The sequence below is a fragment of the Capra hircus genome, chromosome 2, assembly GCF_001704415.2.
Source record: "Capra hircus breed San Clemente chromosome 2, ASM170441v1, whole genome shotgun sequence".
NCBI lineage: Eukaryota > Metazoa > Chordata > Mammalia > Artiodactyla > Bovidae > Capra > Capra hircus.
The window spans coordinates 4,543,575-4,559,216 of NC_030809.1; the positions used below are offsets into that span (position 1 = coordinate 4,543,575).

General features: G+C 53.8%; 1 protein-coding gene across 2 annotated transcripts in view; it reads right to left on the reverse strand.

The window, feature by feature from the left end:
• Nucleotides 1-15,642, reverse strand: part of ECE1 (endothelin converting enzyme 1) — a 124,187-nt gene that overhangs the window by 31,534 nt on the left and 77,011 nt on the right. For both annotated transcript variants that reach the window (XM_018055197.1, XM_018055201.1), the window contains exons 5-6: nt 3,666-3,787; nt 2,497-2,643 (exon numbers count right to left, since the gene is read on the reverse strand). In XM_018055197.1, coding sequence (XP_017910686.1) covers nt 2,497-2,643; nt 3,666-3,787 — 269 coding nt within the window. The remainder of the gene's footprint in view (nt 1-2,496; nt 2,644-3,665; nt 3,788-15,642) is intronic.

The following is a 15,642-nucleotide window of genomic DNA, read 5'->3' on the forward strand; positions in this document are numbered from 1 at the left end:
CCTGCACACCTGTGCACGCATACCCATGCATGCACACCTGCACACGCACACCTGTGCACACATACCCAGGCACGCACACCTGCACACGCACACCTGTGCACACATACCCATGCACGCACACCTGTGCATGCATACCCATGCACACACACCTGCACACACATGCCCGTGCACGCACACCTGTGCACGCATACCCACACAGCCTCCACCAGCCCCATGGACAGCAGGCACAGAGCAACAAAGGGATGGGAGCACACAGAAGCACTGCCGGGAGCCAGCGTGAGGAATTCCACCCATGACAAGGTCATGCGGCAGAGCTCTGATGGCAAGGCTAATCAGACCTCAGGTTTTCCCCCTGGAATTTCCTGAGCATCCCCCCCCCCCAAAAAATAAGAATCTGCCTGCTTTTCCACTCTTCTGATATTCTCTGCAAAAAGTCAACTCAGGGCTTTAGTCTTCCGCATTTGAAAGGGATGTTTCAGTTAAACCCCCTCTGATAACTCTCTAGCTTGCCTAACAGGTTCCCCAGGACCTCTTACAGCTTGTGAATTGCTTACAGCCCCCCAACTGCGAGAGGCACAGAGCTTAAAGCATCTTAAAGATACAGAGCATTTTCTAAAGAGCTAAAAATCTTATTGGTGACGGGTTTTCACTGTTGACTCAATGATTGCCGCCAGGCCTCCATATTCTTTATCTTTTAGGCACCTGGGAGGATGTTAATCAATGTAATCAGGATGTAGAAAAAGATATATAGTAGTTTTGATGTTAGCAACACTAGACTTTTGAGCTAATTACTTTTCTTTTGTTATAAATCACTGTACTCCTTTTACTTGTTATAAGTTGCTGTATCTTTGCTATGTAAGAATGTAACTTTATTTAGTGCTTTCTGAGAGTGGCACCGGACTCTGGGAAGATCAACACAAGTAAGTCTTCTGGTTGACATACCCTTATCAGAAAAAAGGCTGTAAAATGTTAATTGGCCTTTTTTGGCCAGAAGATGATGTAAATCCCCTAAGACTTGTGTACACAATTAGGCATGCAGAGAGAAAAGCCTGGTTTTGATAAGAGTCTGGACTGCTAACGCTGCATAATTTTGTATTACCCATTGATCTCTATGTACAATCAAAAAGGTATAAAAGGCCTTTCTAGACAATAGAGGCCAGGACCAGTCGCTGGACTGGTTTCCCCCGTGTCTCCTCTCTAATTTCTGGCAGAATTCCCATCTGGGGCATGGTGGCTCACCATGTCTACTTACTTGCCCCGGCTTTTAAGAACCACGCGAGAGGGAGCCCAAGGCGGGGCACCCCCGATATTCAAGAGGATGCTGGTGGCCTAACGTAGATGGTGCAAGCTCCTTGTCTGGAACTTTATTGGCTTCCCACGTAAACCAAGTTATTCAGCCTTCTTTTTACACTTAATTTTCCTACTACACTATTTCTACCTAATCTAATCTTATATTAATAAATAAATAAGTTTTTTCCTCGCCGACTCCGTCCACCCTTCGAATTCCCTGGATCCACCGGGGCTGGACCCCGGCAAAGCACAAGCTGGTAGCAGGGGCCACCCCTGGGATGGCCCTCCAGCGAGGGGACAGACACATGCGGTCAGCTGCAGGGGTTCAGGGCCCTTCTCATGGGCCAGACAGAGCCATCCTCCTCTTTAAACTCCAAGGATCTGCAGACTCTCTCTGTTTAATTAACCACTTCCCAAGACAATGAGCGGTCCAGAATCACTCAGAGCTATGTCACCTTAGACAAGCTATTGAACCTTTCTGATCCTCAGCCTCTCCAGCTGGAAGATGGGGAACCATCAAGCCCTCAGAGCTGGGATGAGAATACAAGGAGACAGTACCCGTGAAGGGCTTGCTGGGTGCTGGGCAGGGAGGCAGGGTCAATCCCTGATAGCTCGTAACAAAGCCTTTGGCCACGCTCTGACATACCTGGAGTAGGTGTTACTATAGTTTATTTGACGGATAAGGAAACTGCAGCTCAGAGAGGCTGATGCACTCCCCCATGGTCACACAGTGAGTGAGTGGTAGAGGTGGGGAGAAACCCGGGAGAAGCTTGGGTTTCTCAGTTTGGCACCTGAGAGTGGGCAGACCAGGGCTGCGGCTCCCCTGGGTGTGGTGTCTGCGGCAGGCTCTGGTGGGAACAAGTGGACTCAAAGCTATTCCAAGCAGAGCCACGAAAGCTGCAGACAGAGGTGGGGTGACCAGGAGGCGGCTCCGGCTGTGCCCAGGACTTGACATCACCCCTGGGGCCCATGGACCAATCAGAATCCCCCAAATTCACCTGCACTGTGGTACCCCACCTACCCAAGGAGGACAAGCCTGCCCTTTAACAACTTTCCTGCCCTAAATCTCACAGTGGGGAGCCTCCAGAGACAGCAAGCTCAGAAAACGGAAGCCTGTTGCCCAGGGCAGGTCTGCACCCCACCCCACCCAGCCACTTGCGAACACATATCACGCCCGTCCTTGCCCTAGAACTCCAGGCCACTCACCTGGATCACGTTGCTATTGGAATTCTTGGAGTCGGCACTGACGTAGACAGAGAAGAAGGGGGAGGTGTGGTAGTGGGATGTGACCACCTGCAGGGTGTCCTGGAAGTTGTCCTTGTCCCAGGGTCCCGTGATGTTCCAGCCGCCGAGCTGTGGGGAGGGAGAGGGGACGTGGGGGGATGAGCCGGCTGAAGCCCAGACGTGGGTTCTGCTTCCGCAGTGGGCATGCTGTGTGACCTTCTGCAGTCCTTTGACCTCTCTGGGCCTCAGGAGCAAATGAGAGTTCTGGTCTGTCTTTACTGGGGGTTTCTGATCAGTGAGTCATGAGAACATGGCTCCTGCTTCCGAGGTGGCTGACTTTTCCTGAATCTGTTCATTTTTGAATAATCAACTGTGTGAATGTAATTTCTATTAAAGCAGAAATTCAATTGCACCCATAAAAAAAAATGGGTCCATATTCTTTATAAGGTTGATGAGCTAAGGTCTAACAGAGTCTTTCTAATGTTCTCTGCCTGTGCCATAGGGGAGGCTGTCCAGGCGGGTGCCCACGGTGCCCCACCCTGCCTCAGGGCTCCCCGGCAGCCCACCTGGGAGCGGGGCCTCAGGGGAACAGCAGGCCCCTGGGAACACCCATGCCCACCCTTGTGTGTGCGCCGGGCAGCCTGGCCAGCCTTGGGTGGCTCCCCTCAGGGTCCCTCCAAGGCTGACTGGACAGTGCCCGGGAGGGCATTCAGCTGAGGGGGATGGGGTGCCAGTGTGGCCCCGAGGGTCAGTGTGGCCCTCCTCACCAGGAGGGCTCTGCTTCTGACCCCAGAGTTTCTGCTGGTCCTTGCGAGACACACCCCTCTGCACACACAAACATCCCCTCTGAGGGAATGGAAGCAGCCAGAAAGAGAAACATTTTCCCTGTAAACGCAGCCCTTGTCCCACTCGCAGATGCCCAGACACACACACACACACACACACACACACACACGACAGACATCCCCATTGATGCAGAGATGCGCACACACACATACACACACGCTCAGGCAGCCTGACACATGTCAGCAGACTCCACGATCCGGCTGGGTAAGGTGTAAGGTGGCTGGGCCCTGGCGGTGGAAGCCAGCGGTTCGGGCAGGGGGCAGGGGGCAGGGGGCATGGCAGGGGAGACGGGGGCAGAGGCCCACCTTCTTGATGAGCTCTATCAGAGGTTTGGCCTTGAGCTCCTCAATCCTGGTTTCATTCATGCAGGCTCGGTAGTATACCTGGGCCTTTCTCTCTGCCTCGCTCACGCTGGCCGTGGAGTTTTCTGGAACAACAAAGGACAGCGGTTGATGGCACATGCCCGTCCCCACGCTGGGCGGCCCCGGGAGAGCTCAGGTGTCCTCAGTTGTGCAAAGGGCTGGCACAGGGGCCTGTCAGTGCAGGCGAGGAGCCGGGTCAGAGCAGAGATGTGACCACCGCAGCGGGCACGCTGGAGGGTTCCTCACTCCAGCCGGCTGCACACAGGGAGAGGAGCCTGTGCTTCTCCATCTCCGCTGGACGCCTTCTCAGACCTGTCCCGGGACGGCAGACGGCGGTCGGCTTCCCTGCCAGCCAGCATGCGGCCCACACTTCCCTGCCTGGCGTGTGGGACAGACGCCTGTCTTGGGGCTTTCTTCCCAGATTTCCGAGAACCCCTCTTGTGATCAAGACTGGACTTGGGCAGAGCTTGAAGGGCCTCGCTCATTACAGACTGGCTTTCAGTGCCCTTCCTCAGCGGGGCTGGGCAGCTTCGTCTGACCTCGAGTTGACACAGAGGCCCTTTGCCACACCCCTTCCCACCCCCACGAGCAGCACCTCAGTGCCTCACCTGGGGACCCCTGGCCCTTCTGCTTGCCCCTGGGGCCCTGGTCCCGACGCTACCTGCTGAGGACCAGGCTCCTGCATGTGCCCAAACCTGTCCGCACCCACTGGAGGTGACGGGGCGGTCTGTGTCTGTTCATCTGGCTCCCCTGGGGCACTCCTCCTCACTCCTCCTCCTGGATCCTGAAACCCCTCCCTCTGCTTCCTGGAGAGACTCCCTACACCCCACTTCCTTCTTCTGGCAAAAGTGTATCCATTCGTTCACGAAGTAGGTACTAGTTGCTAACTCTATGCCAGGCTCTGTGCCAGCTTAGGGGACACAAAAGACAATGTCCTTGTCCCCATGGAGCTTCCTTTTGAAGGAATAAATACAAATACAAATAAACACAAATACTAAACAAGGAAACGCATAAAGAAAAAAGCTCCCTCTAGCCTTCTGCATCGGACACTCACACCGCACTCAGCTTCCAAGGCCTCTCAGAGGCCACCTTGACTAAGAGGCTTCTCCTCAGAGACTCGTTCACGAAGGGCCTCCACGCTGAGCACCTACAGGTACCAGACCGGGCATAAGGTTTCACGGACGTGACTGAGACCCGCTCCTGCCTCTGGGGAGCTCCCGGTCTAATGGTGACTCAGGCATGCAAAGACGCACCCTCAAGACAGGGTGTGCGTTCACTAACGCAAATGGTTCTGCCACCTACAGAAAGGTCACAGCCTTTGGTGGAGAGGGGAGGGCCTACGGGGGAGGGTCTCCAGAGGATGCTCTACTGTTTGAGCCAGTTCTGAAAGACAAAAAGTTACTCACCAGGCAGAAATGAAGGGAAAGGGTATTGGGTCTGATTGGGTGCGGGGGAGTTGGACAGGATGAAGCAAAGCAAGGAAGCGTAAAAGGGCCTGGGAGAAAAGAAATGTTTGGCGGAGCCTGTTTCACAAGGGCGGGAGTCATTTCCTGACCGGTCTAATCAGCTTTCCCAGCCCTTCTCCCGAGCACGCCCCTGCCCTCCAATTCTTACCATAAACAGCGTCACGGGGACCACTGGCAGAGAACGTCAGCCCGTCTGGCTGCAGTCAAGGAGACGGCCCTGAACGGGACGGGAGTTTGAAGGGTGGTATGGAGACGGAGGTCGGGGGGCGTGCTGCGGGGCTGTGGAGGGTACACACAACCCTGGAGTTTACCGGGGACCACTGCTGAGCCCTGGAGACAACTGAGCGCCCCCTGGGCCCTCCTGGAGTATGAGAAGAGCCTTCTGGGGGCGGGGAGCAGGGGCCAGATGGGGCGAGAGCTGTCCGGCTCCCCAGACTCTCCAAGCAGAACATCAGGGAACGCAAAGTGGGGGCTCCCACCGCCTCCAACGGGCCTCATTTCTACGGCAACATACCCCAGCAGCTAGGCTGTTGAAGAACCATCACTGCTCACCAGACCCCAGCATCCCACTGCCCTCAGCTGGCTCTGGCCGTGACCTTGAAATGCCAGACCAGCATCAGGGGAGGCACGTTCTGCGTGCTCTGGCCCACAGAAGGGCCTAGTATCTCTCTCCTTCGCGGCCTCAAGGCCACTGAGATAAGAGGCCCAAATAAAGACTCCCAAGGAACAGCCTGGCTATGCTCATTACAGCGAGTTCCAGGCAGACCCATCAGATACAACCCTGAATGATGGCTGGGAGGTGGAATGCCTCGACTTCCCTCTCAGCTTCAAACTTCCTTCCTCCTGGCTCCACACCCCTGTGGTCAACCTCGGCTCAATTCCTCACAAATGTTTACTAAGCTCCAGCGGTTTGGGGGCTGCCGGGGTCGGGGAGGAGGAGGCACTGGGCAACTCGGGACACACAGGTGTGGCAGCGTGAGGTCCGCAGCTTGACGGGCCAGATGGACAACAGCGTGGTCCACACAAGACCTCTGATTATGCGTGGGGTGATGCTACAAGGAGCAAGTCCAGGGGCTTTAAACAGGAAGGCGGGGGAGGCCCAAGAATGCCGTGCTGGCGCTCTGGGAAGGAAGCATGAAGATGTGGAGCAACTGCCAACGTGGGGCTTGGCGGCCTTGCCCACCAGTCCACGGCCGAGTCCCCCCTGCTCCCCCTGCACTGGGCGGGCACACGGCAGCCCGCAGCGATGGGCGCAGAAAGAACGGAGCCCAGAGTCTCTGTCTGATGAGGAAGAAGCTGTATCTGGGGGCCAAGAGGGTGCTGAGGCCAGGGCCCAGGGGAGACTGGCAAGGGGAGGAAAGGAGGTGGCGCGGGGGGCAGGGAGGGACAGAGGATGAGGCCTTCAGGGACTGAGCACGCTCCGTCCCCAGCACCTGACCATGCAGGCTGAGGCTGGAGCCCTGGGAGCAGGCCAAGTTCCTCCACCACCCCCCACCCCACCTGGCTCCTGCGCCCCTCAGGACCACCCATGGCATCTTTTCCACCTCCTCTCCTTCCTCCTCGCTTAAAGGCACCTGCGACCCCGCAGACTCCTTGCAGGACAGGAGCCAGGGTGAGACGGCCAGCTGGGAGCTCGCTGCAACAGACCAGCAGAGCGATGGAGCAATGCTCAGGGAGGGGGCAGGGTGGCAGAAAGAAGGACCGAGAAGCCAGTGGGGGGAACACGAGAGGAAGCAGGAGTTGAGACGCTGCCAGGTTCCCCCGGCCAGAGCCGGGGGCGCTGAGCTACAGAAGTGGGCGGTGGAAGGCAGGTTCCGTGAATGGAACCAGCACTTCGGATTCCAGCTATTTTACATTTGAGATCTATCAGACATCCACGTGGAACCTTGGGGGCAGTCAACGGAGCTGCTGTCTTGAATATTTTTAGCTCAAAGAGGCATAGGAGTAGACACATTCCTAATATTGCCTAGAGGGCCCTACAGCATGCATTCTCAATGAGGCTAATACTGCTCCTAAAGTGGGGAGAAAATTAATTCTTGAATAGCAGAACCATCTTGTTCTTTTTGTTTCCTTGGCTGTGCCAAGCAGCATGCAGAATCTTCATTCTCTGACCAGGGATCAAACCTGCGCCCTCTGCACTGGAAGCACAGCCTTTTTTTAAAAGTTTTTTAAAAATGTGGACTTTTTTTTTTTTCCCATGGTTGAATTTTTACAATATTCCTTCTGTTTTATGGTTGTGATCTCTTTGGCCATGAGGCATATGGGATCTTCGCTCCCCAACCAGGGACTGAAGCCATACACCACCACCCGCCCCCTGCCCCACCAGCACTAGAAGGTGAAGTCTTAACCCCTGGACCACCAGTAAAGTCCCTAGAAACATCTTATTTTATGAACACATACAGGGCTTCCCTGGTGGCTCAGTGGTAAAGAACTCACTTGCCAGTGCAGGAGATGCAGGTTTGATCCCTGGGCTGGGAAGATCTCCTGGAGAAGGAAATGGCAATCCTCTCCAGTACACTTGCCTGGAAATTCCATGGACAGAGAAGCCTGGCAGTTTATAGACCATGGGGGTCACAAAAGAGTTGGACACGACTTAGTGAGTGACTAAACCACAAGAACAGTACAGAAACAAGCATACAGTATATCTGTGGGGTTAAGATTTTAGAGAGGGGGCAGTCATTAGAAAAGGTTGGGAAACACCGCCCTGAATGACCTGGGCCTTGCCGCCTCGCCGCCTCCAGCTCGAGCCTGTCTTCTGTTCCCTCCCTCTTGATCCCACACTCCTACCCCAGGGCCGACTAAGGTCCATCTAGTCAAGGCTATGGTTTTTCCAGTAGTCATGTATGGATGTGAGAGTTGGACTGTGAAGAAGGCTAAGCGCCAAAGAATTGATACTTTTGACCTGTGGTGTTGGAGAAGACTCTTGAGAGTCCCTTGGACTGCAAGGAGATCCAACCAGTCCATTCTAAAGGGAATCAGTCCTGAATATTTATTGGAAGGACTGATGCTGAAGCTGAAACTCCAATACTTTGGCCACCTGATGGGAAGATCTGACTCACTGGAAAAGACCCTGATGCTGGGAAAGATTGAAGGTGGGAGGAAAAGGGGACGACAGAGGATGAGACAGTTGGATGGCATCACCTACCAGATGGACATGAGTTTGAGTAAACTCCAGAAGCTGGTGATAGACAGGGAGGCCTGGCGTGCTGCAGTCCATGAGGTCGCAAAGAGTCAGACACAGCTGAGCGAGCGACTGAACTGAACTGAGCTGAAGTCTTTACAACCATGTAATTTATTAACTCATTAATTTGTTGACTGTCTCCCCTGTGGGAATGTAAGTTCCACAAAGAAAGACTGCTAAATTCCTTCCACAACCCCGGGCACCTAGCGAAGCTGCCCCACAGTCAGCGGACAGCATGGAGCTGCTGAGAGCAAGGAAGGTGTGCCTGGGGCTCTGCAGACAAAGGCGTCCATCACTCGGGCCGAGGGAGCAGGCTCGTTTTCCAAGTGACATCGGGCACAGTTGATTTTCTCCTGAGGAAAAGCCTGGTTTCCTTTAAAACACCCCAGACCGTGTTTATTTCCCAGAAGTGGAGAGCAGCCGAGGAGGAAGGGGCTGGGCAGTGTCTAGGACCCAGTGTGTGTGCGCGCTCAGTCACTGAGTCATATCCGACTCTTGCCACCCCTATACTGTAGCCCGCCAGGCTCCTCTGTCTATGGGATTCTCCAGGCAAGAATACTGGAGTGGGTTACCATCTCCTCCTCCAGGGGATCCTCCCAACCCAGGGATTGAGCTCACGTCTCCTGAGTCTCTGCACTGGTGAGCAAGATTTTTTTTTTTTAACCATTGAGCCACCAGGGAAGGCCCGAGGACCCAGAAGGGGGCCATATTTTGAAAACGGTGGCACTTCCAGGACCCCAGTGGTCTGGAGACAATTTGGCAGCCCAGGACCAGACAACAGGACTCCCGACTGCCTGGGTACTTCCTTCCAGGGACCCCGAATTCCAGAAACTTCCTCTGTCACTTCCCCAAAGTCCCAGAGAGGAAAAAAAGCAACGCATTTAATCGGCCTACTTCTTCCTCTGGAAGTTTTTATTGGCACACCCTTTCCCACAGCACTCCTGGGATGAGACAGACGCTGGGCGGCCGCAGACATGGGTGCCAACTTATAGGCAAGAGGCTGGGTCACCAGTCCAAGGCCCCTGCTCACCACAACCAGAGACAGTGCGGGCACACCAGTGAGTGGCTGAGGCCAGAGCAGAGGCCTACGCTCTCTCGCCATCTCTTTCCCCTCCTGCAGGTTGGCCTGGAACACCAGAGGGGGATCTGAAGCAATCCAGCCGCCCCTAAGAAGCCCTGGACACCCACTCCCATCCGTGGATCAACTCATCACTCAGTCCATCTAGGGACTTCACTGGTGATCCAGCGGTGAAGAATCTGCCTGCCAACGCAGGGGACACAGGGTCAGCCTTGGGTGGGAAGACCCCACATGCTACAGAGGAAATAGGGCTTCCCCGGTGATGCTACTGGTAAAGAACCTGCCTGCCAATGCGGGAGACGTAAGAGGCGCAGGTTCGATCCCTGGGTCAGGAAGATCCCCTGGAGGAGGGTATGGCCACCCATTCCAGTATTCTTGCCTGGAGAAACCCCACAGACAGAGGAGCCTGGCGGGTTACAGTCTATAGGGTTGCAATGAGTCAGATGCAACTGAAGTGACTTAGCACGCATGCACGCACAGAGCGACTAAGCCCGTGCACCACAACTATGGAGTTTGAGCGGCTAGAGCCCACGCTCTGCAACGAGAGAAGCCCCAGTAATGAAAAGCCCACACATGGCAAGGGAGAGGAGTCCTGCTCACCACAACCAGAGAGAGCGCGGGCACAGCAAGCAGACCCAGCGCCCCAAAGATAAATAAATGATTGATTAAAAAGCCAATCCACCTAACCACCCCCGCCCCTCACCAAACATGAAAGAGAAAGAAGGGCCTGCTGCTGTGGGAGTGACACTGGATAGAAGGCATTTCACATGCAGATCTGGTCCACAGAGTTTTCATCGTGCATAGGAAGATGAAGCTACATTCGACAGTAAATACTGGAAAGGTAAAACAAAATGACAACAGAAGAGATGTCACAGGGTGGCATGATGAACCGCTAAGTCCCCGACACAGACAGATTCGATGCCATTGGAATGATTCTGTCTGTATCTGGTCAGGAGTAGAAGAAAGGGAAACCATTTACTTGGGCTTCAGGGAATCTGCATTACTTGAACTGTTACAGTTCAGTTCAGTTCAGTCACTCAGTCGTGTCCGACTCTTCCCGACCCCATGAGTTGCAGCACGCCAGGCCTCCCTGTCCATCACCAACTCCCGGAGTTCACTCAGACTCATGTGCACCGAGTCGGTGATGCCATCCAGCCATCTCATCCTCTGTCGTCCCCTTCTCCTCCTGCCCCCAATCCCTCCCAGCATCAGGGTCTTTTCCAATGAGTCAACTCTTCGCCAAAGATGGCCAATGTATTGGAGTTTCAGCTTTAGCATCCTTCCAACAAACACCCAGGACTGATCTCCTTTAGGATGGACTGGTTGGAGCTCTTTGCAGTCCAAGGGACTCTCAAGGGTCTTCTCCAACACCACAGTTCAAAAGCATCAATTCTTCAGCACTCAGCTTTCTTCCCAGTCCAACTCTCACATCCATACATGACTACTGGAAAAACCATAGCTTTGACTAGACGGACCTTTGTTGGCAAAGTAATGTCTCTGCTTTTGAATATGCTGTCTTTTAATTTCATGGCTGTAATCACCATCTGCAGTGATTTTGGTGCCCCAAAAAAATAGTCTGACACTGTTTCCACTGTTTCCTAATCTATTTCCCATGAAGTGATGGGACCAGATGCCATGATCTTCGTTTTCTGAATGTTGAGCTTTAAGCCAACTTTTTCACTCTCCTCTTTCACTTTCATCAAGAGGCTTTTCAGTTTCCCTTCACTTTCTGCCATAAGGGTGGTGTCACCTGCATATCTGAGGTTATTGATATTTCTCCCGACAATCTTGATTCCAGCTTGTGCTTCTTCCAGCCCAGCGTTTCTCATGATGTACTCTGCATAGAAGTTCAATCAGCAGGGTGACAATATACAGCCTTGATGTACTCCTTTTCCTATTTGGAACCAGTCTGTTGTTCCATGCCCAGTTCTAACTGTTGCTTCCTGACCTGCATACAGATTTCTCAAGAGGCAGGTCAGGTGGTCTGGTATTCCCATCTCTTTCAGAATTTCCCACAGTTTATTGTTACAAGTAGGCATCAATTATTTTTTTTGCATGATTCATTTTAGAATATACAGTAAACTTGACAAGTACACAAAATTTAATTGTAGCTCAAGCCTGGAGAGGCCCTTTGGTAACCACAGAAGGCATAACGGGAGAAGCAGGTTTGACAGAGTCTTACAGGACTGGGACGGGGTGGGGAAGGTATTCTAGATGGCAGAATAGCCTGTGCTAAAAGCACTACTAGGTAGAATGCCTAAGGCGAGGGCCCAGCCTCAGGGTGACAGGTCCAACCATATCTTTCCCCTGATGAAGTGAGGACACCCTCCGGTCTCCCCAAAGCCTACGAGGGCAGCCCCCGCCGGCAGTGTGTATGGATGGCAGAGAGTCTTCCGGCTGAGGCACCTGGGTCTCATGCGGCTGAGGTCGCCCCCTCTAGCCAGCAGGCTGCCAAGATATGCCACGGTGGCACTTGGCTCAGCTCAACCCACCTGCTACAGATGTCCCCAGATTTCCTCGGAGGGGCCAGAGCAAACCCACTGTTCACAGAGAGAAGGGGCTCGCCCAAGGTCACGGGGCAAATGATGGTGACAGCTGTCCTGCATGACCAGCTGATAACAATCCTCACTGTGCTCTGAGTTGTCTTTTTCCTCCGAGAGAAGCCGCCCCCACCCAGGCCAGCCTGCCTAGCCAGGCCCCCTGTGTATCCAATCCCTCCCAAGACCTGCTGGCTGACCCCTTTGTCTTGGGGGAGCTGAAACCAGCCTGACCTGGAGCCCAAGAATGCACTGGCCCACGCGCCTGCATATTTCGCTCACCTGCTCACCTGCTTCCCGCCCCTTCAGGAATTTCCAGGTATCAAGAGTCCCAGGTATCAAGGTCCACAGGGCAGGGGCCGTTTCTAGACTGGTTTTCAACAGTGAGCCTAGGGGGAGGGGATGCCAGGATATACCTCATGGGGAAGCTCTCGGTCATAATGACATGAGGGGACCCCAGCTACTTGTTCACTGGGCCCCAGTCAGGTCTCCGCTGGCCCAGAGAACAAAATCAAGCAGCTGTCAGGGAAAAGAGATGGCAGGGCAGACCATACTTCTGGGCTGCTCCGTGACCTCTGTGCACAGCAGAATCAGTAGAGAAAGACAGGTCTGAGGCCCCAGCTCCACCACTGCCTAGATCTGTTTCCTTTGTATTTGTGAATCACATCTGTAAAATGGGCATATACTCCATGGCTTAAAGAAAATAATACAAGTAAACAACCCAGCATGGTCTGGGACACCCCCATACCTCCTTGGGGCTTCCCTGGCAGCTCAGATGATAAAGAATCTGCCTGTAATGCAGGAGGCCTGGGTTCGATCCCTGAGTCGGAAAGATCCCCTGGAGAAGGGAATGGTTACCCACTCCAGTATTCTTGCCTGGAGATTCCATGGACATAGGAGCCTGGCTATGGGATTGCAGAGTCAGACAAGACTGAATGCCTAACACTTTCAGACCTCCTTCTGCTAAGAGGCTCTATCAGGGCTTCTATAAGAGAAAAACAAACACCGTGTATTAACGCGTATGTGTAGAATCTGAAAAGGCTGGTATAAACAATCTTATTTACAAAGTAGATAGAGAGTCACAGATGGATGCCAGTGGGGAAAGCGGAGGCATGGGATGAATCGGGAGATCGGGACCGACACACAGACACTCCTGATACTGCGTGTGAAACAGGCGACTACGGAGAGCCCACCATATCGCACAGGGGCTCTGCTATAGCGCTCGGTGGTGACCTAAACGGGAGGGGATATATGTGCATGCGTAGCTGACTCACCACACTGCGCAGCAGAAACTGATACAACACTGTAAAGCAACTATACTCCGGTTACTTTTTTTTTTTTTTTTTTTTAAGAAATAAGTGAAAAGTGAAGTCGCTCAGTCGTGTCTGACTCTTTGCAACCCCATGGACTGTAGCCTGCCAGGCTCCTCTGTCCATAGGATTTTCTAGGCAATAGTACTGGAGTGGGTTGCCATTTCCTTCTCCAGGGGATATTCCTGACCCAGGGGTCGAACCCAGGTCTCCCGAAACGTAGGCAGACGCTTTACCGTCTGAGCCACCAGGCAAGTCCAAGAAATAAAAGAAATAAAAGAAGCAATAATTACTCTCTCTGTGACCAGCCCATGAATCCTTAGAACACCCTGGCCAGTACTCTGAGTTGGTTTCCACTTCATAGGTGAAGGGCTGAAGCAGGGGGGGCAGCCCTCTGTAGTCACACAGCCTGTAGGGAGAGGGCTGACCTGGAACTCATCCATCCCCACCACCGAGGAGGGCAGTTCTGCTGAGCGCCTACTGGGTGCCAGGCTCTGAGCCAAGCATGCTAACCCATCACACGCAAGATGATACCCACAGTAACCTTGAGCATCAGGCAATACCATCATCCACCTTTTACAGATAGTGAAACGAAGCTGTAGAGAAGGCGGGTCACTCGTCCAAGGCCACACGTCATCGGCTAGCCTGTTGGGGTTCCTGATCCCACTGGGCCCTGACCCAGGGTCAGGGGCTTGTACGCAGGGTCCTGGCTGTTGCACGCCAGCTCAGTGCAGCTCCCCACCCTCAGGGACAGCGGGGATGGAAGGCCAGAGTCAAGACTGGAGGCCACTGCTGTGGGGGCGGGACAGGGTGTGGGGATGGGCTGAGTCTTGGCTGAGACCCAAGGTCTTCCTGATAAGACCCACGATCCTCCCAGAGGCAGCAGATCGGGACCCAGGGGTGCCCTCCCCAAGAGCCAGCTCCGGGCCTGCCCGGGGAGGCAGAGGGCCCGTCTGCCTTTCTCCGCAGTCCGTTCTCGGTGTGAACTGGTCCCCTTGGCTGAAGCCCCTGGACCGGCAGGGTGTCCTTGGCAAGCTTAACTTTTGTTTCGTCATCCAGGAAACGGGATCGCAAATTCTAGGTCCCAGGGTAGCCGTGAGGATTGAGGCAGTGGATATAGAGCCTGGTACACAGCCCGGCAAGGAGCAGACACTCAGCAAGTGCCGGTCCGTTTCCTCCTTTCCTTCAGACTCTCAACACTTTGTGCTTCCTGCAAGTTCTCCCCAAAAAAGGTGGACAGGGAGCTGTACCATCGTTGGTGCCCAGAGGAGGTGGCATCGGACAGGAAAGGGACACGTGGGCAGGATTCAGGCAGTGGCACTTCTGCCACCTACTAGCCTGTCTTGGGGAGCTCTCTGGACTTTTGGTTCCTCATCTATCAAGTGCGGTGAGCGATAGCTTCCTAGCTCCTTAAGGAGCAGGGTCACAAGGAATGGTTATCTACAAAAGAGCTCTGTAAACTGCAGTGTTGGGCAAAGGTCAAGGGTGAATAACGAGAGTAACACCAGCACAGCCAGCAGCCACCACAATATGCTTGGCTCCAGCAAAGTGCTTTATAGATATTTTTCCATCTAATTTTCACAACCTGGAGGAGGTGCGGTTCCCACTGTACTGATGACAAGAAGCCCACAGAGGTTACATCACTGACCCAAGATCACACAGTAAGTGGCAGAACCAGGACTTGAATCCAGGTCCTGGTGAAGGATGTAGAGGCACCAGCCCATATCATTATCCTACCGAGACTATTCTCCTGCCGTGTTTTCCATTTTTTTTTTGACCACGCAGCACAGCACTGTGGGATCTTAGTCTATTCCCCAGACCAGGGATCGAACCTGTGCCCCTTGCATGGAAGCACATACTCTTAACCACTGAACTGCCGGGGAAGTCCCCAAATACAACTTATTTATGTCTGGGGCTGCACCGTGCAGCATATGGGATCTTCGTTTCCCAAGCAGGGAACCTGTGGCTCCTGCAGCTGAAGTGTGGAATCTAAACCACTGGGCCTTCAGGGAAGTCCTCCGTTCTCCTGCTTTGGTTGATGATCCCGGCCCAGTCTCCACCTGCGTCTTTAGATGCTGCGGAAAGGATGTCCCTGAGCTCCAGTCTGGTCACCACAGACATATCTGCCTTCAGTCCTGAAATAAAAGGCTGGATCCCCTTGCAAAGGCAATCGGGTGGCATAAAGCATGCAGGGGGCTGTGTTATTCCTGACATGGGGCTCCCTCAGCCCCACCTCCACCCACCACCTTTTCTGATCCTCAGGGAGACAAGGAGGTCTCCTTGTGCCCAGGGGCCCTGCCCAGGAGCTTCTGGGTACCAAGGAGAAGTGGTGGGTGAGTTTCACCCTG